This window comes from Salvelinus fontinalis, chromosome 9, assembly GCF_029448725.1.
Source record: "Salvelinus fontinalis isolate EN_2023a chromosome 9, ASM2944872v1, whole genome shotgun sequence".
NCBI classification, from domain to species: domain Eukaryota; kingdom Metazoa; phylum Chordata; class Actinopteri; order Salmoniformes; family Salmonidae; genus Salvelinus; species Salvelinus fontinalis.
The window spans coordinates 41,956,941-41,981,128 of NC_074673.1; the positions used below are offsets into that span (position 1 = coordinate 41,956,941).

General features: G+C 41.7%; 1 protein-coding gene across 4 annotated transcripts in view; it reads left to right on the top strand.

Annotated features, from left to right (window-relative positions):
* Positions 1-23,890, top strand: part of ntrk3a (neurotrophic tyrosine kinase, receptor, type 3a) — a 263,032-nt gene extending 239,142 nt beyond the window's left edge. For 2 of the 4 annotated variants that reach the window (XM_055934471.1, XM_055934472.1), the window contains 4 exons: positions 6,575-6,747; positions 8,221-8,464; positions 13,988-14,146; positions 21,594-23,890. In XM_055934471.1, the coding sequence (XP_055790446.1) occupies positions 6,575-6,747; positions 8,221-8,464; positions 13,988-14,146; positions 21,594-21,779 (762 nt within the window). In that variant the 3' untranslated portion in view covers positions 21,780-23,890. Of the gene's footprint in view, positions 1-6,541; positions 6,748-8,220; positions 8,465-13,987; positions 14,147-21,593 lie in introns of all 4 variants that reach the window. The other 2 variants (XM_055934470.1, XM_055934469.1) reach the window with 1 other exon arrangement.
* Positions 23,891-24,188: the final 298 nt, after the last annotated feature.

Consider the following 24,188-nt stretch of genomic DNA (forward strand, 5'->3'; position numbering starts at 1 on the left):
GAACGACAGGGTGTTGTCCAGGATCACGCCAAGGTTCTTAGCACTCTGGGAGGAGGACACAATGGAGTTGTCAACCGTGATGGCGAGATCATGGAACGGGCAGTCCTTCCCCGGGAGGAAGAGCAGCTCCGTCTTGCCGAGGTTCAGCTTGAGGTGGTGATCCGTCATCTGTTCCTGTCCGTGAGTTCTACGTGTAGTTATGTAAGTTCATGTTCAGGTTTCGTCTACGTCGTTTTCTTATTTTGTAATTTTCCAAGTGTTTTCGTATTCGTCTTTGTATTTCAAATAAATTCATTTATGTCTACTTACCTCGCTGCGTATTGGTCCACCGATCCTTCTCTCCTCTCCTCGTCCGAGGAAGAGGAAGACGACAGCCGTTACAAATAATAATAATACTTTTGTTGGCAACCGGGATATCCATCCAGGAGGGGATTGTATGTCTCTGCTGTAACCAAGAAACTTGCTCATGATATTTAGCCACTTAGTAAGTTAGCAAACCAAATGCATAGCTGGAGCCCTGAGCTGGGTATTAATTATTTATTATATTTAAACAGTAAGGCCTGAGGGGGGGGTATATGGCTAAAATACCACGGCTAAGGGCTGTTCTTACGCACGACGCATTGCGGAGTGCCTGGACACAGCCCTTAGCCGTGGTATATTGGCCATATACCACAAACCACCGAGGTGCCTTATTGCTATTATAAATTGGTTACCAACGTAATTAGAGCAGTAACAATACATGTTTTGTCATACCCGTGGTATACAGTGTGATATTCCACGGCTGTCAGCCAATCAGCATTCAGGGCTCGAACCTACCAGTTTATAATTATACTTGACTTAAGCACCCAACCACCATTTTTTTTACGGTATTGAAAATCATATATGCCCAAGCCTAAGAAGTGTGTTATATCTTCACTGTTGCAATTCTTGATCTCAATGGTGCTGATCATGAAATAAAAGGCTAAATAGCATTAATTGGATAACAAACTGTCAGTTGGAACAAACAACTATGAGCAATATTTACAGTTGGTGGGCATTAACCATCTGTGTTTGCCTCTTTTCTCTCTCACACACACACACACACACACACACACACACACACACACACACACACACACACACACACACACACACACACACACACACACACACACACACACACACACACACACACACACACACACACACACACACACACACAGCCTCAGTGTGTTAAGGCCTGCAGTTATCTAAACAATAAGCAGCCCTAAATTGGTTTTTAGATGGGGAAGCTGACTGGATGCCTGGTGCATGCAGTTTGAGCACAGCAGCTCACTCCTGAGAAGTTTTCATTTTCTCTGAAACCCCCCAGTAATTTTGTCCTTCCCCTGAAATGTAACCAGCCGAAGGAAGTAGATTTGGCTTTGACCATGCTGTCTACTGCATTAGCCCTGCCTTTCTAGCAACAACAAGAAAAGACCTTGTGAACAGACCCCAGTTTTGTTGCTGACAGACATATATATCTAATTACACATCAAGATTATCCAATAAGGACTGTATTGTCCAATCCATCCTTGAGCATATTGATTCAATTAATAAATACCATATCAGTCTTTTACAAGTATTGCCCCTGACTTATTCAGTGATCCCTTGTCTTTAAAAAAGCAACATATGTCTGGCTGTCTTAGGAGGCATGTTATAATATTGCTGATTGTTAGTGATGCTTAAGGGTGTTCATAGACTTCCTGATCCTAAATGGGTCTCAGTGGGATTGGTTGCAGCACTAAGACCAAAACCCTACATATGTCCTTCAACCAGGGCCATAATGTGTGTACCTTGTAACACACTACTATGGCTAGATAAAGCGATCAATATCTATGCAACTTTAGAGGAGTACTCCTGGATTGCTGTTGGGGCTTGATTAAGGTGGTAGCCACTGGTGGAAAAAGTACCCAATTGTCATACTTGAGTAAATGTAACGGTTGTCCTCCTCTTCGTCCGAAGAGGAGGAGTAGGGATTGGACCAAAGCGCAGCGTTTGTATATGACATAATGAATTTATTAAATAAAGACGAAACACGAAGAACACTTGAAATGATTACAAAATAACAAAACGAAAACGTAGACAGACTTGAACTATGAGAACTACATATAACACAAAGAACGCACGAACAGGTACAGACTACAACAAACTAACGAACAAACAAACCGAAACAGTCCCGTGTGGTGCACAGACACAACCACCCACAACAAACAATGTGAAACAACCTACCTATATATGGTTCTCAATCAGAGGAAAACGTAAACCACCTGCCTCTGACTGAGAGCCATACAAGGTCAATTAACACTGACACTTAACATAGATACACAAAACATAGAATGCCCACCCCAACTCACGTCCTGACCAACTAAACACATACAAAAATAACAGAAAACAGGTCAGGAACGTGACAGTAAAAGTAAAGATACCTTATTAGAAAATGACCCAAGTGAAAGTCACCCAGTAAAATCATACTTGAGTAAAATGTCTAAAAGTATTTGGTTTTAAATATTCATAAGTATCAAAAGTAAATGTAATTGCTAAAATATAAGTAAGAATTAAAAGTTAAAGTATAAATAATTTCAAATTCCTTATTAAGAAAATAGACGGTACTATTTTCTTGTTTTTTTAATTTACGAATAGGCAGGGGCACGCTCCAACACTCAGACATAATTTACAAATGAAGCATGTGTTTAGTGAGTCCGCTGCATCAGAGGCAGTAGGGATGACCAGGGATGTTCTCTTGATACGTGTGTGAATTATACAATTTTCCTGTCCTGCTAAGCATTCAAAATGTAACAAGTACTTTTGGGTGTCAGGGAAAATGTATGGAGTAAAAAGTACATCATTTTCTATAGGAATGTAATGAGGTAAAAGTAAAAGTTGTCATAAATATCAAAAGTAAAGTAAAATACAGATACCCCAAAAAAGCACGGAAGTAGTACTTTTAAGTATTTTTACTTAGGTACTTTAGAACACTAGTGGTAGCCAGCAAACAGCCTGTGTACCTATTATGATTGTTCATGAATTTACAACCCATTATTACGAAGGTATAGATGTTCACAGCTTCGAGGTTAATCAGGTCTATTGGGATTGTGTTACATCAGCTCTTGTTGATGCTGAGACACCTAACACAGGACCTGTTTACAGCGACATCCATTTTGAGTTAGTGCACAATGAAATTGAGTCATACGTTATTCTCCCCCCCCAAAAAATCTTGTTTAAATTATCACATGATATTGGTAGCTGGTCACATGACATTTGTGTCAAATCCATCCTTAAACGCAGTGGGTTTGTACTGTCACAATCTTGAATGAGAAGTGACTGTCAGTAATTCTTGCTCTTGATTTATTAAATTTCACGTAAAGATTTTGACTGTAACCTCTGTGTTAAAATGCGAATTTTAACTGACAGGGGTTGAGGATATTAAAGTTCAAAGGTCATAAAAGGTACCTAGATGCTGAAGGAGGGGGGTCACAGTATAATGGTGATCTCGGTTGGTGACAAGGGGCACATTTATCACTGTTCCTCTCTTGTCACCATCACTCTTCATCAAGGCGCTCATCCATGGAATGATGTTAGCCATGATAGTGTGGAGCAGGAGGGAGGGAGCCGCAGTGCACAGGCAGGAGAAAGAGGCCGACCTTACAAAGGCGCCAAGGCTGCAGCTGAAGCAATAAGGCTGTCTGTGAGGGATGTTAAATCATCTCCCAAAATGTTCTACTCTTCAGATGCTTTGATCAAGAGTAATGGTGGCAACACTGAGCTAGCTTTTTCTTCCTTTTTTCCTCCTTCCTTCCTTTCTTCACATCCCCAGTCACCAGAGTGGATCCTATTGAAATAGATTACAGACAAATATACAGGAGTGTATACTTTTCCACATTTTGTGACATTCAAGCCTTATTCTAAAATGGTTCAAATCTATATTTTTTTCTCATTAATCTACACACCATACCCCATAATGACAAATACAAGACAGAAATACCTTATTTACATAATTATTCAGACCCTTTGCTATGAGACTCGAAATTGAGCTCAGGTGCATCCTGTTTCCATTGATCATCCTTGAGATGTTTCTACAACTTGATTGGAGTCCACCTGTGGTAAATTCAATTGATTGAGCATAATTTGAAAAGGCACACCTGTCTATATAAGGTCCCACAGTTGACAGTGAATGTCAGAGCAAAAACCAAGCCGTGAGGTCGAAGGAATTGTCCGTAGAGCGACGAGACAAGATTGTATCGAGGCACAGATCTTGGGAAGGGTACCAAAACATTTATGCAGCTTTGAATGTCCACAAGAACACAGTGGCCTCCATCATTCTTAAATGAAAGAAGTAAGGAACCACCAAGACTCTTCCTAGAGCCATCCAAACTGAACAATCAGGGGAGAAGGGCCTTGGTCAGGGAGATGACCAAGAACCCGATGGTCACTCTGACAGAGCTCCAGAGTTTCTATGTGGAGAGGGGAGAACCTTCCAGAAGGACAACCATCTCTGCAGCACTCCACCAATCAGGCCTTTATGGTAGTGGCTAGATGGAAGCCACACCTCAGTCAAAGGCACATGACAGCCCACTTGGAGTTTGCCAAAAGGCAACTAAAGACTCAAGACTCAAGACTAAAGACTCAAGAAACAAGATTCTCTCGTCTGATGAAACCAAGATTGAACTCTTTGGCCTGAATGCCAGGCCTGAAACCTGGCACCATCCCTAATGGTAAGTGTCGTGGTGGCAGCATCATGCTGTGGGGATGTTTTTCAGAGACAGGGACTGGGAGACTAGTCAGGATCGAGGTAAAGATGAACGGAGCAAAGTACAGAGAGATCCTTGATGAAAACCTGATCCAGAGCGCTCAGGACCTCAGGACCAGACTGGGGTGAAGGTTCACATTCCAACATGACAACGATCCTAAGCACAAAGCCAAGACAACGCAGGAGTGGCTTCAGGATAAGTCTCTGAATGTCCTTGAGTGGCCCAGCCAGAGCCCGGACTTGAACCCGATCAAACATCTCTGGAGAGACCTGAAAATAGCTGTGCAGCAACGCTCCCCATCCAACCTGACAGAGCTTGAGAGGATCTGCAGAGAAGAGTGGGAGAAACTCCCCAAATACAGGTGTGCCAAGCTTGTAGTGTCATAACCATGAAGACACAAGGTTGTAATCACTGCCAAAGGTGCTTCAACAAAGTACTGAGTAAAGGGTCTGAATACTTACGTAAATGTGATATTTCAGTTTGACATTTTTTATTCATTTGCAAAAATGTAGAAAAACCTGTTTTTGCTTTGTCATTATGGAGTATTATTGTGTGTAGATTGATGAGGGGGGGAAAACGATTTAATCAATTTTAGAATAAGGATGTAATGTAACAAAATGTGGACAAAGTCAAGGGGTCTGAATACTTTCCGAATGCACTGTATATTTAGATATAGGTTATAATGGAATGTCAGGATATTTTTGAAATATGTGTTGGTCAACAAGTCTGGAAGCCTCCGTAAAAATGGTTTACTTTGTGTGTCTGTGCTAGCTAGCTGGCTGTCTCTCTAGTCTGTCCTGTAGATCCAGGTGAACTAGGAACACACCACTCCTCTAGCAGCATAGGGGTCATAAAGCATCCGGGAGAATAGGGATGGATGCCTTGCCATCTGTCCACGGGCACTGCCATACATTCAAATTCCCCTTTGCATCGTCATATAGTCATCCAAGAGAATTAAAATTAATACAGCATTGGAAAAACCTTGTGATTATCATTGTTGAATATCAAATATCTGTTAGATAGTGTTATGAATTCTATGAATGATAATTTTGGTTTACATAATTAGAGGATTGTATCATGACCATTTCCGGGAAACATGCATTTTGTTTCCAAACTTTAGTTTACAGTACAGCTGCAAAATGTTACATTTTTTAATGGAGAAGCAACCAGCAATGACGGCTTGGCAGTCATCCCAGACTCAGTAAGGAGTAAATCCTACCTTTTACATTTGGAGGATCAGTGAGAGACAAGAGATTGAGCGTAAAGGCCAAGCTATTTCATAGGTGGGATTTTAGGGAGGAGGTTTATTTCCAGCCGATAAGCTCTTCAATAATGATACCATAACTCTTAGCCAATACGGTAGACAACAACAGCGTCTACATCTGGTGAGGCACGGAGCCTCTTATCACGGCTATATAATGAAATGTCAGATTGTGTATGGGACGCCTAATGAAGTCAATTACAAAATGATCTGCTTCTGTAAAGCTGTACAGTTTGCCGGGTCATTGTGACAACATGTCAAGAAATGTTTCGTTCATGTTCTGCTCCTCAAATGGAAAGATTAAAGTGCTTTACCGCTCCCTGCTCCATTTATTACCCTGTCTCTGTTGTGTTTGCTCCAGCCAGATGTTATTGTGTGTGTGGGTGTCAGTGTTTATCCAGGGTTCATTGTAAGTAGCCAAAAAACTTTAATGCTCTGTTTCTTTGAGAAAAACCTATGTCCAACAGTATCATACTTTGCTAAGCAGTTAAACACCCTTGTATTTTCTCAGACGCTGAAGGACCCCACCCTTGTATTTTCTCAGACGCTGAAGGACCCCACCCTTGCAGCGAGAAAAGATTTCCAGAGGGAGGCGGAACTATTGACCAACCTGCAGCATGAGCACATTGTCAAGTTCTATGGTGTGTGTGTTGATGGAGACCCCCTCATCATGGTCTTTGAGTACATGAAGCACGGGGACCTCAACAAGTTTCTCAGGTAAACTGTGTCAACTGAATGCACAAGACGTGCTCAGCTCTCAACTAAGTTCTGTAAATGAGTCTTTGGGTGATGTAGCCCATGAGTATTACAAGCTGACAACTGAGGAATACTTTTCTAATGTGTGTTGGTGGAATTTGGAAAGTTTACTCATCTGAATAAAGAAGAGATGGGTGGGATAAGCAAGATGTGCTCAACTCTTACTAAATTCTGTCTTTGGGTGCTGTAGCCAAGGATTACAAGCTGTCAACGGAGAAACATCATTTTTTATCATGTGTGTGGTTGGATTTGCTAAGTTTACTCAGCTGAATAAAGCAGAGAAATGTGTGAGATAAGCAAGACGTGCTAAACTCTTACTAACTTCAAAACATTTGTCTTTGGTGTAGCCCATGAGTAACACAAGCTGAGAAACAGACTTCATATATATATGTTTTTGGGGTTGTGGAAGTTTACTCAGCTTAATAGAGGTGTGTGTGGGGGGGGGGGGGCGGCGGCATCTCCCACTGTTTACCAATATCAAACTGTCTATAGACTAAACAATGAATGGCAGGTTGACTGCACCTCAGTAGTGATGTACTGATCCACAGTACACTAACCTGCATAATGATCAGCAGTATTAGAGGTGGTCATACAATAAACCCTTTGGCCAGAAATGTATTAGATATGATCATTTCCAGAGATAAAATAAGTTATTGTCCATTTCTTAATTTCTACATACAAGTAAACAACCATGAGGTCTTACCGCAAGCATCAGGCTGTAATTCATAGATTGCTCCCCCTCAGAGAAATGTTGTAGCGTACAAGAAACAGGAGGGAAAATACAATGTTTATGTTTTCCACTAGACCTGTCACCCAGTGCCAGCAACAGCGACTTCCTATTTGCTACACTGTACTTTAAGTAGCGATGACCTGTTAAGTGTAAAACCACAAAACACTGTAACGGCAGACTGCTGACTGAGCCTCCACAGACTGGGGAAACTGTGACTCAGATTGCAAATGAGATGGCTGATCTCCTTTATGGTTAGACATTGTTAAACCTCTGGATCCTCTGCAGTGGCAGGGAACATTGGTGCTCAATAGCAGAGGCAGATCAGGCAGACGTCAGCTTGCTGGTGGCTTTACACATGCAAATGTCATGGCTAATAGCATTTCCATTAATGTTTCTCTGAATTAATTCATACGGAGAAGCTCCTGTTGGTTTTGCACCCAGTGGCCCTGTACATTAATGACATTGCCAATGTTCCTGTTTCAATTAAAGGTTGACTGTAAAATGCATCTAATGTCCAATCCATTACAACTGAATAACATACTACTGTCACATACTATTCACAGCTATAATAATTTCAAAATGCAATATGAAGTTAGTTATGGTGATTCTGTCCTGAGACAAGTTCACTAAGTCTGAGCTCAAGTCCTTATTTGTTTGATGACTTCCTGCCTGCCTGCTTCCCTCCCTCCCATCCCAATCCACAGAGCCCATGGGCCCGACGCTATGATCCTGGTTGACGGACAGCCGCTGCAGACCAATGGGGAGCTGGGCCTGTCTCAGATGCTGCACATTGCCACTCAGATCGCCGCAGGGATGATGTACCTGGCCTCCCAGCACTTTGTGCACCGTGATTTAGCCACTCGGAACTGCCTGGTGGGCAACGGCCTGCTGGTGAAGATTGGGGACTTTGGAATGTCCAGGGACATCTACAGCACAGACTACTACAGGGTAAGCACCTTTGTATGTTTTATAGATAACAAATGATTCCATGTACTAAATGTATTTGTGTGTTTGTTATATCAAGCTATACTGTACATTCATAATTGACTCAATTATGTATTTTTGGTCACCGTCCAGTGTTTTTAGAGAACAGGTGGTGTTTTGACACAGTGGCTGTGGACGGTGACCCTGCATTCACCTGCCTCATGATGATGTGTTTGTTGACCTTTACTGATACCTGCCCTGCCCTGAACTCTTTACCTTTACTAATGTACAAATGTACAAGGAGAAGTGATGCATGCTCAATATGTCTATTTGTGAAGATGTGCCACGTCTAGGGCAGAACCACTCTTGCTGTATTTTGTTTGTAGCAGAAGAGTATTTCTTTGACTTCTTCCCGGTGACCAGAATATAGAGCTTTTAGCCGAGATGAGAATGGAGTTGCTGAAGCTGTGCTGGCATTACAAAGGGATTATTACAGTGGCACAGGGGATTTTCACTAGATACAGACTGTAATTGCCATTGTGAAAAAGAAGTTACATTTGCAGTAAATGTCAAATAGTCCATTGAGTCTCATCCTACTTAATGTGTTCTGCAGGCTACTTTTCCTTAATGGTACCTTCGCAATAAGCAGCTCAGTAAAATGGGTGGCAGGTACCCTACTGGTTAGAGCATTGAGCCAGTAACTGAAATGTCGCTAGTTGGAATCCTCGAGCCGACAAGGTGAAAAATCTGTGGATGTGCCCTTGAGCAAGGTACTTAACTCTAATTGCTGGCCGTGACCCCACTCTCAGAGGGTGTATCAGGGGAAGTTGGGACATGCAAAAAAAAACATTTATATTTCACACAGAAATTCGTTTTTTGCACGTCCCATCTCCTCCTGAGACACCCTCAGAGAGTGAGGTTATGTGGCTTTTCTCCTTTTAGATACTAAGGTAAGGTATAGAAAAACCAGTGAGAGACTGATTCACCACCAGACTACTACCAGGACTGCTGGACTGCCCCCTGTTGGTCTGGCAGCGTCTTTGGGACTTTGCCATTTTAGACCTGGGCATCTCTGCCAGACCAGGCCTGCTGTATGGTCCACTGACAGAGCTGAGAGATTAGGAGGTCGTAACTGCATTGGACACATTCCCTGTTGTTGAGTGATTATAAATTGGGGCGGCTGCCAAGAACATATCTCCCTGACACTGCTGACATATTGACGTCCGCTCCTCTCCTTCAGGAAAACCAAGAAAACTGCCCTCAAGGGATATGACACAGTAAGCAAGAGCACAGTCTGAGCTGGGGTTTTCACAGGCAGCATATCTGACAGCCCCATCTGTATAATGAAAATGATGCCCGGGCTCCCCCAAACCAAATTAGCTGTTGGTTCTCAGTCTGCAGGCAGGCACACAGATCTGACATGGCACTGTGTTTGTGAGCTGAGAAGTATGACATGGCTTCATAGACCCTGTTGGAAACGATACAACAAATAGCAAGGCTATGTGAATCTGAAAGGCAACGCGAAGGCAGGCAACCTTGACATGCACATGAATGTACATTGAGCATGTCTCATGCAGCAGTTTGAGAGGCAGCGGCCAATGATAGCATGATATCACGTCATAGAGGAATGCATTTTCATTCAGATCACTGTTTAACTAACTATGCTGGGTGTATAGTTCCTTTACACTTCCTCAACAGCCACTGTTGGTAAGCTGCAATGTTAATCCAACAATCCAATGCCATTGTTCCAAATGAGGAAAGCTTCATTATTATGATTCATCTGCTCTTTAGAACGTAATGACATACAGTCAGGTCCATAATTATTGGCACCCGTGATAAAGATGAGCAAAAAATACTGTACAAAATAGTATCAAAGATCCACCTCCATATTTTACTGTAAGTTTGAGGTACTTTTCTGCATATGCTTCAGTTTTTCGACGCCAAACCCACCACTGGTGTGTGTGGCCAAAGAGCTCTATTTTCATGTCATCTGACCATAACGCCGCCTGGAATTTGATAAACGGTATTGGCACTTGGCTTGGAACCGGTGCTATGGTCAGACGACATGAAAATAGAGCTCTTTGGCCACACACACCAGTGGTGGGTTTGGCGTCGAAAAACTGAAGCATATGCAGAAAAGTACCTCAAACTTACAGTAAAATATGGCGGTGGGTCTTTGATGTTATGGGACTATTTTGCTTCCACTGGCTCTGTGGCCCTAGTTAATGTCAACGCTATCATGAACCTTACCAAGTACCAGGACATTTTAGCCAAAACCTGGTTGCCTATACCGGGAGGATGCCACTTGGCGGCAAGTGGATATTCCAGTAAGACAATAACCCCAAGCACACATCAACATCCACAAAGAAATGCTTAATTGACCACAAAATAAACATTTTGCAATGGCCATCTCAGTCTCTGTGGTTTGACTTGGAGGGTAGTCCAGAAGCGCAGACGAAGGATATCATGGATCTGGAAGGATTCTGTATGGAGAAACGGTCTAAGATCCCTCCCCAATGTGTTCTCCAACTCATAAAACAGTTTAGAAATAGGCTCAGTGTCATTATCCTCGCAAGGGGAGGGTGTTGGAGTTCTGAAAACAGGGGTGCCAGTAATTTTTACCCCTATCTGATCATTTTATTATTAGCTGTTCAACAACATCTCATTCTCTGAGCAATTGTATTAGTATGTAATAATACAATTGTCTTTTTTTTTGCATGCAATATGTGTATAATTTATTTGAGTATATTTTGCTCATCCTTATCAGTGGTGCCAATAATTATGGACCAGACTGTACATGGAGGGACAGTATTGAAAATGTATTGTCGGTTGCTTCAATCAATGTATATGCTATCGTCAGTCTGAGTATACAAATTAGCTATACTTTAATTTCTCTCTATATGCTAATTGTGCTATGCTTTTAAATTGTGTTGGTGTTTTTGTCATCACCCTGCCAGTTTTAATTCCGCTACAAGGGAAGCCCACACTCTGATTTATATGCTTCCACGGTCCGCCGTTCAACCCCAGACTGAATTGAGGGTGGTGCTTGCCAGGGAGAAGCCATTAAGATTGATTGAAATTCAATCAATTAATGTAATCTCCCAACACACAGACACACAAACACATAAACAAGTTAACAAATACATGACTCCGAAACCCAGATCTAGTCTCCCAAGACAGACAGAGCTACCATAACAAACACAAATCTGTCTTGCAGATACAGGTAACTGCCAAAATAAAGGAAACACCAGCATAAAGTGTCTTAATAGGGTGTTAGGCCACCACAGGTCAGAACAGCTTCAATGCATCTTGGCATAGATTCTACAAGGGTCTGGAACTCTATTGGAGGGATGCAACACCATTCTTCTACAAGAAATTCAATAATTTGGTGGGTTTTTTAATGGTGGTGGAAAACGCTGTCTCAAGCGCCGCACCAGAGTCTCCCATAAGTGTTCAATTTAGTTGAGATCTGGTGACTGAGACGACCATGGCATATGGTTTACATCGTTTTTCTTTTCATGCTCATCAAACCATTCAGTGACCACTCGTGCCCTGTGGACGGGGGCGTTGGCATCCTATGAGGGCATAGCCACTGTAGCCAAAATAATGCCCTGCCCAGCATTTTTATACCTGACCCTAACCATGATGGGATGTTAATTGCCTAATTAACTCAGGAACCACACAGAACCACACCTGTGTGGAAGCACCTGCTTTCAATATACTTTGTATCCCTCATTTACTCAAGTGTTTCCTTTATTTTGGCAGTTACCTGTACAACCTATGAATCTTGCAAATATCATAGAACTGTTTTAAGTCTTCAAAACGGTATGTGAATTTGAATCATCCTCCTGTTCTACTGTTTTGGACACCAGCCTGCATTCTAGGGTGGTGTACCATGTAGTGCCAACAACATTGGTCTGGTGAAGAACAATCTGTCCACATGAAGTCAATAGTCAGGGGTCCAGCAGAATGGAAAGGGTGTCAGGTCATTGCAGCAGGGATACCAATTCACTTCTGAGTCCCTTGCAAATGTACTGTACTAGTAGAAGTCATAGGGACTTCCCATGACATTCTGCCCTGTTCCCTGTCAAGTATTGATTATGAGGTAGGGCTGGGATTGAATCAGGAGATGGGATAGTAGGGTAGAGCTATGACAAAGGTGAGGATTCGAGGTAAGAACATTTAAGTTGATTTTACAGTGGATATTAGGGTTGTAGTGTGGATTGCATGATAGACAAATAGCACTTTCCCTAATGGGCCAGAAATGCATTAAAACTGTTATACCCTTCTCTGCACAGTACACACACATTTGAAATCTGCATTCGCCTTATTTACAATAAGCTATGGGTTATTTATATGATTGAACATGAAAACATTTGATTTTTGAAACATCCTGCACTTTTTTTCTCTTTTCAGCTGGAAGAAGATCACTAGAGTGTGGTAGTCGTTAGGGTTACATATTCACACAGGCTTTATGGGACCTGGTCCGGCAGACATTTTACCATAATCTCATTAATAAACCGTCATAAATCTTAAAAAAGGAGAGCAGGCGGACGAGGAGGAGGAGAAGGAGGAGGGGGAGAAGGAAGGGGTGAGTATGTTGAAGATGTTGTAAAACGGAACAACTTATTATAATGTTCAGCGGGCCAAATTTAACAAAGAAAACCAACAATACATAATCACCAGAACAGAAACTGATGCTATAATATACTGTTATTATAGATGGCAAACGTGGTAGACTGATCCTTAGTAGCTACAGTATAATTAATGTGGGAATGTAATGTAATGTTAACTTCTTTTGTATTCACATGCTCCGTCAATACCTTGACCCATAGTGAGCTCAGTGCTAATGAGCTCTGTAATTAATATGCAGCTACCACTTAAGAGTTGAAAGTAACAATAATCAGACATCCACTATTGAAACGTCACTCTTGTTCAACTCTTCCACAGATATGATTAACACAGTGCAATATACATGAATAGGAAACCGATTTTGAAACGATCCTGTTGAGTTAAAGAGGAGGGTGCAGATGATTAGTACCTCATTGTTTTACTCTTATAATATCTGGCAGTCAGACAGACAGTGGGAAGGGAATGCTGAGGGGAAGACTTCATTTATGTTGCTGCATGGCTTGAAGCTGTCAAACTTCTTTAATGGATCCTTTTTCCTTCCCTCTCTTGGCTCCATCTTCTCTTCCTCCTCCCAGCTGAGCCTCATTGACTCTTCTTCATCTTCTGTGTTACAGGGCTGTGTAGGTTTCCCTTCTTCTCAAATATTTTATAAGAAAAATACAAGTTTTTAAAAAAAACTAGAAAAGACCATCTAGAAGTATTCGAAGTGTGTCTGCTGCATGCCTTTCGGTGAATATGTAATTAAAAAAGTATTCTTTACAGTTTCTTTCACATGTACAATAGTTTTCTTTTTTGTCTTTTTCAGTTGTGATTTAACCTTCAAATCCCTTTGAGCCGTTAGTCCAGGTCTATAACGCTGTGTGCTGACATCTGTTGTTCTCTCTCTCTCTCTCTCTCTCTCTCTCTCGCTTCCAGGTGGGGGGCCACACCATGCTGCCCATCCGTTGGATGCCCCCTGAGAGCATCATGTACAGGAAGTTCACTACAGAGAGCGACGTGTGGAGCTTTGGTGTGATCCTCTGGGAGATCTTCACCTACGGGAAGCAGCCATGGTTTCAACTGGCCAACAATGAGGTACTGTAACTGCATGGACAGAGGGGTTCAACTCACATTTCAGTGGTTTATATCGTAATCAAATGAAACTTCATTTGTCACATGCGCCGAATACAACATGTGTAGACCTTACCGTTAAATGCTTACTTACAAGCTCTTAACTAACAGTGCAGTTCAAGAAAGAGTTAAGAAAATATTTACCAATTAAACTAAAGTAAAAAATAATGAAAAGTAACACAATCAAATAACAATAACGAGGCTATATACAGGGGGTACCGGTATGTTGTATGCCTGTGTTTTGGGTTTAGGAATGTAATCCAATATGAAGGCTGTTGACAGACCTCATGGGCCAAATGTAGAGATATTTCCTGTTCCGTTGGCCAAGCACACCCATCTTCGTATTCTGCCATTTTTTCTGCAATACAGTGATGATAATAAGCAACATAACCACACAATGCAGTAACCTGCATTCAACAGTTGTTGCCTTGGCCAAGACAAGCATCCAGTACAGTCTCTTACTAATCCCTAGAATGGTGCAGTGTGAGATAGGTTAATTGGCCTATTCTTAGAGTGGCCTTTGGGCTCAATATTGGACCAGAAGAGAAATCAATTAAGACGTAAATCAGGGATGGGCAACTGGCATCCCACGGCTCCCCTTTTGAAGGCCCTCGGATCAATCCTCCCCTCAACTTACTGTTGCGAGTTAGAATAGTAGAATACACAAGGTGCAATTTGGAAATGTGGTTGTGCATCAGCAGTTTTTCTCTTGTTCTGTCAGTCACGAGGCAGGATTCCATTGACCCAGGTTTATTCGACAAAAGCAATGTGATAAAAAGAAAATTGTGACATGTGAAATGGAAACGGCAGGAAACGGCACTCTAAAGATGGACAACATTTTTATCTGTTCGACATGGGTGGATTTTTATTTTTAACTTTCTTTATTGCGACAAATGATGATGGAAACTGTTTTTCAAATAAATGATGATTGCCGAATACTTTTAAAGATACACGGGACACGTGATGTCATCATGTAACCCTAAGCCCCGCCCCACATTTTATTCTAAATGCCTACTGCTTGCAAAATCTTTTATTTTATTTTTTAAATAATGTTTCTTTGCAGGACAACGATTGTGCTGACTTTCAAGAATGCCTGAATTGCGTCACTTTTTTTTCTGGTTGGCTGACAACTTTCACCATCCAATTATTTCAGATCTACAGGAGTGTATTTTTCACCATGGCGACCATAGACCGTGGCGATACGTTGATCGGCACATGAGAATTATAAGAATACAGAAAATATTAGTCAATTATTGCATAATATTCCCGCTGGATTTCGTGGGGAATCTGAAACATAAAATGGATAGGTGGGAGGGAGGGATACAGGCTGTCAACAATTTATTAATGAGCATTTTGCCTAAATGGTTAATGGAAACACTTCAACCAAGATTTTTATTTGACACTAGGTTTTTACAAAACATTTTTTAGATGTGATGCTATTATATCCAGCAGGTTTTTATCGACACAAGATGGTTAAATGGAAACACCCTTGCAGGCAATTGCCACATCTATTTTCTATGCAAACTTTCTACATGTCGCCAAACAACAATAAATTCGTCTAGCGGCCAGCTATCTGAATTTAGCAATCATTGTCGAATTAGGCCGCCATTGATTTTGTTAGTCAGTCTCACTCAGATATCATATTAAAAACTGCAAACATTTCTTTCCACTCCATGGCAAAATGAGTAGAATTGCATGAAATTAGTTACAAAATTGCAAAATCTTCTCTCCGCCACATGGCAACATATGTAGTATTGCTGCAAACTTGCTTTAAAACTGCAATGTTTTCTTTACACCCCATGGCGAAATTAACTGAATGTCTCGCTACTGTCAAGAGTGAGGCCTTTAAAATGTGTTTATGGATGTGGGTACGCAGACCCGCAAGCAACTGAGGCCCCTCGTGATGAGTTCAGATTAAAGTTGCCTATCCCTGACTTAAGCAAAGATGACAAGAGAGCAGCACCTACATTATACTAGTGTGAGCTGAGAGTGTTGACATCAAATCATTCCCAGTCTCAACTCCCACTTACACACAAACACACACATGCCTTTCAGACACCATAAATCACTCTAAAAAAATAAAGGGTAATAAGAGGTGAGCAGCCATTTTTTTGCAGGTCCTCTATATATAGTACATGGCAGTAATGATAATGTGCAGTCATGTGCCACTGATCTTCATAAAGACATCACACTGTAGACATTGACAGAAGCACTATACTAATTTACTGTTCTGCAGCGACTTTGGTGAAATAGTGGGTTGCAATACACAATCTAGACGACCAAACCTAAAAAGGCATGATAATTAAAATGTCAGAACAACACTGCTTGGGGTTCCAGCCAAACATCAACATGTACAGTTTGACAGGGACATTGTTTATCAAATTAATATATTTACGGCAGCTTTCAGCTTTTCTAACTTGTCTTATTACGTTGAGACCTGAAAAGCAGCATTATAAATCAATGCTGAGGCCAGCCATAGGTAGAGAAACAACAAGGTCTCCCACGCCAGAAGTCTTTTATAAATATGAATTATGTGGAGGTGCTGTGAATGTAAATGTAACAAGCCTGGGCTGCAGTCTGGGCGGGCTGTGGTGACTCACTGACTGAACGCCTGTGGAAAGAGCTCTTCGCCTTCGAGCTACAGTTGTGCAGACAGCGTATCACGCTGATGACAACACAGCCTCTCACTGTTCCTAAAATAGACACAGACCGCACAACAAAGCTATCTAACTAAATTGTAATTGTTTAACCCTAGATTTAAGTAGTCTTATTTTTTGCTAAACAGGTTTCTGTATAATATGTAGCAAAAAACACACCTGCTATCTAATCACAATGAGCAGCACAGCAAAATATCATGACAGCATAAACAACATAACATAAAACTCAAAAGTGTGCTTAACTAGCATTGCAATCCCGTTATCATCTCTGACCTGTTTGACACAGCGCAGAGTGGATTCATTGGTAATTATTGCTCATGACAGGTTACTTTGTCTTTGACTGTGGATGTGAACCTGAAGCTGTTCTCATACCCATTCAACAGAAAACACCAGATCAATAGGTTATCAATAATGTCAGGTTTTTGTTTCATTTTGAACATTCCATTCTTAGCTGGGTGGCAGGAGCAGCCCACTTCAGTGCATTAGAGTGCAAAAACTATGCCTCTATCTCTCAATATTGGCCACCATTAATTGGATATTTCAGTGATGTAAAATAAAACCGTACTATTCCTGACAAGTACAGTATGTGTGGTTTAGGTAATTTTCCATCCATTTTGATTGTGCCCACCCTCAACTATCCCATTGGTTTCCTGCATGTGGGCACAGCTGCAGGAACGACCCCCTCCCCCCCGAGCATGCCATCTTCATGCTGGTGCGACACTTTTGATATTCTGGATTTCCCCTGATTGTCTATGCGATTAAAATGTGGGTCAAAAGGGAAATAAAAGTATTGTCATAGTTTTTTGTTTAGGCTATGACATTGTAGTATAATTAATATGCATTGTTTTTGCTTAAACATGATGGGTAATCTGTTGTGTTGGATAGCAGATGTAGCAGATATACCACCAACCCCACCGCTCTCTTTATTAAAGCTGCGATAAAGCTCGCGTGCACACCATCCACCGCTTCCGAGTATATTACTCGCTAATGTTCAGTCTCTGGATAATAAAGTAGATGAGCTCAGGGCGAGGATATCCTTCCAGTGAGACATCAGGGATTGTAACATACTCTGTTTCACGGAAACATGGCTCTCTTGGGAAATACTGTCCCCACCCATACAGCCAGCTGGGTTCTCAGTACATCGCGCAGACAGGAATAAAGAACTCTCCGGGAAGAAGAAAGGCAGGGGTGTATGTTTCATGACTAAATACTCAAGATGTGACTGTGATAACATACAGAAACTCAAGTTCTTTTGTTCACCCGGCCTAGAACACCTCACAATCAAATTCTGACTGTATTACCTACTAAGAGAATTCTCTTCGGTTATAGTCACAGCTGTGTGTATTCCCCTTCAAGCCGATACCACAACGGCCCTTTAAAGAACTACACTGGACTTTATGCAAACTGGAAACCACAAATCCGGAGGCCGTGTTTATTGTAGCTGGGGATTTTAACAAAGCAAATTTGAGGAAAACGCTACCGAAGTTCTACCAACACATTGACTGTAGTACTCGCTCTAGAAAAACATTGGACCACTGCTACTCAACTTTTTGAAATGACTTCAAGGCGCTCCCCAACCTTCCCTGAGACATATCTGATGACGACTACATTTTGCTCCTCCCTTCATAGAGGCAGAAACTCAAACAGGAAGTACCCGTGCTAAGGTCTATTCAACGCTGGTATGACCAATAGGAATCCATGCTTCAAGATTGTTATGATCATGCGGACTGGGATATGTTCCGGGAAGTCTTTTGGAATAACATTGACGAATACACGGATATGTTGACTGAGTTCATCAGGAAGTGTACAGGAGATGTTGTAGTATCACACTATATGTGACTATTGAAACCTACCCAAACCAGAAAACGTGGATAGATAGCAGCATTTGTGCAAAACTGAAAGCGCGAAGCAACGCATTTAACCATGTCAAGGTGACTGGGAATATGGCCGAATATAAACAGTGCAGTTATTCCCTCCGTAAGGCAATCAAACAGGCAAAAAGTCAGTACAGAGACAAAGTGGAGTCGCAATTCAACGGCTCAGACATGAGACGTATGTGGCAGGGTCCACAGACAATCTCAGACTATAAAGGGAAAACCCGCCATGTTGTGGACACCAACGGCTTACTTCCAGACAAGCTAAACACCTTCACCCGCTTTGAGGATAACACAGTGCCACCGATGCAGCCCGCTACCAAGGACTATGGGCTCTCCTTCTCAGTGGCTGATGTGAGTAACACATGTAAGCGCGTTAACCCTCGCAAGGCTGCCGGCCCAGATGGCATCCCTAGCCGCGTCCTCAGAGCATGCGCAGACCAGCTGGCTGGAGTATTTACAGACATGTTCAATCTCTCCCTATCCCAGTCTGCTGTCCCCACATGCTTCATGATGTCCACCATTGTTCCTGTACCCAAGAAAGCAAAGGTAACTGAACTAAATGACTATCCCCGTAGCAATCAATTCTGTCATCATGAAGTGCTTTGAGAGGCTAGTTAAGGATCATATCCCCTCTACCTTACCTGACACCCTAGACCCACTTCAATTTGCTTACCTCCCCAATAGATCCACAGACGATGCAATCGCCATCACACTGCACACTGCCCTATCCCATCTGGACAAGAGGAATACCTATGTAAGAATGCTGTTCATTGACTATAGCTCAGCCTTCAACACCATAGTACCCTCCAAGCTCATCATAAAGCTCGGGGCCCTGGGTATACACCCACGTCATGTGCAACTGGGTCCTGGACTTCCCGACCGGCCGTCCCCAGGTGGTGAAGGTAGGAAACAACAACTCCACTTCGCTGATCCTCAACACAGGGGCCCCAGAGGATGCTGCTGCCAACCATTCCACCAGCGGTGTACAGAGGTGGGAGGAGGAGAGGAGCACAAAGAGACAGCAAAACCAGCTCAGGAGACACACAACCATGCCTTCCCCTGCCAACACAGACTGCATATGCCCCACCTCTAATAAAGTTTGTGGATCTCGGATTGGACGTTACAATCAACAACGAATTCACCGTTAACTCAAAGTGGAAGTCATCATCGAATACGATGGACAACAATAAGAACTAAGTAAGTAAAAGTAGGCCTGATTACCAACAATGACAAGACAGTCTACAGGGAGGAGGTGAGGGCCCTGGGAGAGTGGTGGCAGGAAAATAACCTCTCATTCATCGTCAACAAAACAAAAGAGCTGATCGTAGACTTCAGAAAAATACATTTGGCTTGGCCCCTAAAACCCTCACAAACTTTTACAGATGCACAATTAAGATTTTCCTGTTGGGCTCTGTCACCGCCTGGTACGTCAACTGCACCGCCCGCAACTGCAGGGCTCTCCAGAGGGTGGTGCTCTCTGCCCAACGCATCCCCGGAGGCAAACAACTACCTCTCCTCCAGGACACCTACAGCACCCGATTTGTGAAGTCGATGATCCCGCCCCGTTTCACTCCTTTCACCTTGCTTAGAGGTCCTCTTTATTAAGCCGTACGTCATCTTCATGCAATTTCGTTCCGCTACTGAACGAAGAGCATAGGGTTTCGCCACAATACAAGACAAGATGAAGGAGAGACTAGTCTCATCAGAGGTCATATTAAAAATAAAAGTGATATTTTCATTCATTTTGTTTCAGGTGATAATAAAACATCACTTACAGGAATAGGTAAATGTTTAGAAATTGCTAGCAATCCCATAAAGCTATCGCCGAAAACCACATTTTCATCTTGTTCTGTGCTTCAACGTTCCCCATTGAAATGAATGTCAGCCGACGCAACGGACTCCTCAGATGTAATGTGAATGGGGCATTAGTGGTCCTCGTCTGTCTTTCAGTCCATATCCAACTGATGGTCTACTAATCTCCTAATGTGTAGCGTACCTACTAGCAAGCTAGTTAAATCCATCCACAAAGAACTTGATATAATCACTTATTCAGTGCACTCTGAAGAGGAAACAATGATACGATGTAGCCTAACAACATCACACGGAAACAGCACAGATGTGATATTGTTTTGTGCTATAGAAGCACTGGTCCTCTTACATTTCTTTTCCAGCTTGCAAAAAAAAAAGGAATATTAGGAGGAAAATGGCTGTCTGTTCTGCCATTGTTCTCCTTCACACAAGGGCTCTCGCTAATAGCAACCCTAGAAGGTTTGACTACACAGTACATTCTTGTGCTAGGCTACTATAAGATGGAAATTGGAAAATAATGGACCCACGATGTGGTATTTATATTTAATGTATTACTTAAATGGTGACCACAGCCCTTCTGTAAATACATTTCAATTGTGTTTCCACCTTGCTCCATTGTAATTCCATTTCAAATTTGGCTAATAGTGCAGCTTTAGGCTTTACCTGCCCCCCAGCAGCCCAATCGAATGTCCTGCAACCTTATTGTGACATGTATTGATAACAACCTATACAGCTCATACACTCCTAATTCCCACCACACCCTAGAGGGATCACATGTAAAATGATACATTTCCCGACTTACATCAACAGGCAAGTCTGACAACACTGCATCTGTGTGTTTGTTTATGTGCACTGCATAACCTTTCACTTTTAAATATTCCTTATGACCTGGACATTGTGCCCATGTAATTACTACAGTACACATATTGTGGTGCTATAGCCTGGGGAATGGTAATGAAGGTGATTAACCAAAACATGATTCTGCCTGTAAACGTCTCGTGGTGGTCTTGGTAAACAGTATAATACTCTAAATTGGGTTGTGAACTCTTTTGCTCTCTCTCGCCCCAGGTCATCGAGTGTATTACGCAAGGACGGGTTTTGGAGAGGCCACGAGTGTGTCCCAAGGAGGTGTATGACATCATGTTGGGTTGCTGGCAGAGGGAGCCCCAGCAGAGGCTGAACATCAAGGATATCCAGAAAATCCTCTATGCCTTGGGCAAAGCTACGCCTGTCTACCTGGACATCCTGGGCTAGTGTACGTTGGGGTTTGTCTATCTGTCTGTTTTTCTGTCTGTCTCTACCCAACAGATGAACAAAACCCCAGGAATAACCCAAACAACGAGCACCTTATTGCTCCACTGTCAAACACCTACAAAATGGGGATGGACTTAAGTGCCTGCTACTCCTTTCGATACACTGGATAACAGTATTTAAAAAAGCACTTTTACATTTTGTTTACCTGCATTTAAAATTGTACAGTTACTGAATACTGTATGAAGAGGACATTATTTCTTTTTTTGGTAAAAACAGCCTACTTAAAGTATCACAAAAAACAAAAAAATGCTAGAAAATGACTAAATTACAAAAAGTACACAGAAAAAAAAAAGCTGAAAACCCTGGAAAAATGGTTTGCTTTTGGTATCCTGACAGCTTGACAGAAGATCAAACTCCCAGGTGATTTTCTTTTTCATTTTATAAATATATATTATATATATTTTTTATTTATTTTTATTTTCAAAGTGTGGATATCTGCCATGTTTCTTGCTAAGGGTACTGTATGTCACCTGTTGGAGAAGACCTCTTGTTATTGGCAAGTCAGACAATTGGCAGGGACTTTTTGAAGAAAGCCTTACTGCACTCCGATTGGCTGGATCTATTCTCTGACTCTGGATCCGACAAGGCGATTGGCTACTGAGAGGAAACAGCTTTTCATTGAGATGTGGAACTCATAGGAAAGACAGAGCCAACAATCAACACAGTCATCTTTATTTAAAATTGAATGTATATACTGTAAATTTCTGTCACAAAAATATGTTAACTTATTTCATTTCCTATTTAGATTATTTTAGTTTCTTGGTGTGTTGTAATGGTGAGTGAATCCTATAGATATTTTGATAATCTTTAATTTGTGTTACTATTTTCTTCACCTGGTCAGTGTGTTGTTTCTGTTGCTTTTAACGAATTTAATCGACTTTGTTTAGAGTCTTATCATTTGATTTGGATATTTGATTACAATGTGACCTTACGAGTCAGGATGTTAGGTTGAGACATGAACAGGAAGTAGACTGTCAGTAGCGTAATCATGATGTGAGCTTAGACAGACTGAGCAGGATGCATACAGTTACAGTATGAATTTATGATGATCTTACATAGCGCCCCCACTTCCCCTCATTCCAGCTCACTGTTGTTCTTTCAGTGTAATCGAGTCTTAGATTTGCTCTCAGCCATACATTCTGTATCACCATGTATCTCATGTACATCTAGCCAGAGCAAAGAGCTATAGCTATGATATAGCATTATAAGCTGTCACTGGCTGTGTTCTGAAAATTACATTTATATGGCATTGTATTATACTTCATCTTGTTTTCCAGGTTGTGGATAATGTTATTCTACTGCCTTCAGATGGTCATGACCCTGATGTTTCAATTTCTGCAGTTTATACAGGAAATGTGCTACTAGACACTATACATTCATATAATAGTAGTAACTGCCTCTCATTTTCCATTCTCTGTACATGTACATTCAAGTTAAAGCATTACTGTAATGCAGGCTTGAGAATGTTTTCTTCTCTCAATGTGCGCAAGATTTCTGCAAACGATCCTTTATCTTTCTCAGCTCTCCCAATGTTAAACAATAGCAAACATGGCAGACCACAGTGACGTGAATTATTCATTACGTATTAGTGATGGAGCACTCTGTAGCTATGGGGGCTGTTTGGAACATTACGCTGTGATGACAAACACTGGGGCTTTGGGAGAAAGTGCTCCTCTCTCACGCTCACTCTATCGCTCTCTCTCTCTCTCGCTCTCTTCTTCTCTCGCTCTCCTTCGCTCTCTCTCCTCTTGCTTACGCTGAGTAATGTAATCATTCAAGGTCGTGTTTGGTCTCAATAACACCCCAATGATACATCCATAATTATTCAATGCTGAGCCAAACTGGCACCATGTTTTGCCTATCTGCATTTTTTTAACAAGGTGATATATTATTATGTGATCAATTTCATATTAACGTTTATGTACAGAATCATTTGCCTACTTCAACAAAAATGTATTTTAAAAGCTTCAATATGAATTATCTGGTCAAACTTACAAATACTGTACTTTTCTTTCAAATTAAAAGTTCCTTCACGTTAGAATGGCGAGATACTCAAAGTTTTCTCATCTTTTTTAGCAAGAAGTTGAAAAGTAGTTTTCCCATCTTCTACCTAATCACAACATCAAAAAAAATACTCTTCAACTTAATCTCTGAATTCACATCTACAAAGGTTCCTAGGTGCATCTGGCTTGGAAGGGAAAGTGACAGGAACATTTGTTGATCTGGTTTCCTATTTTATTCCTTGAGAGATCCAGTCATTCTCTCTGTTTGAACGAGCAGGGATGGGGAGGATTGCAGAAGCTTTCAAAGACCAGTTTGTGACTCTGACATACTGTAGTTATGTATGAT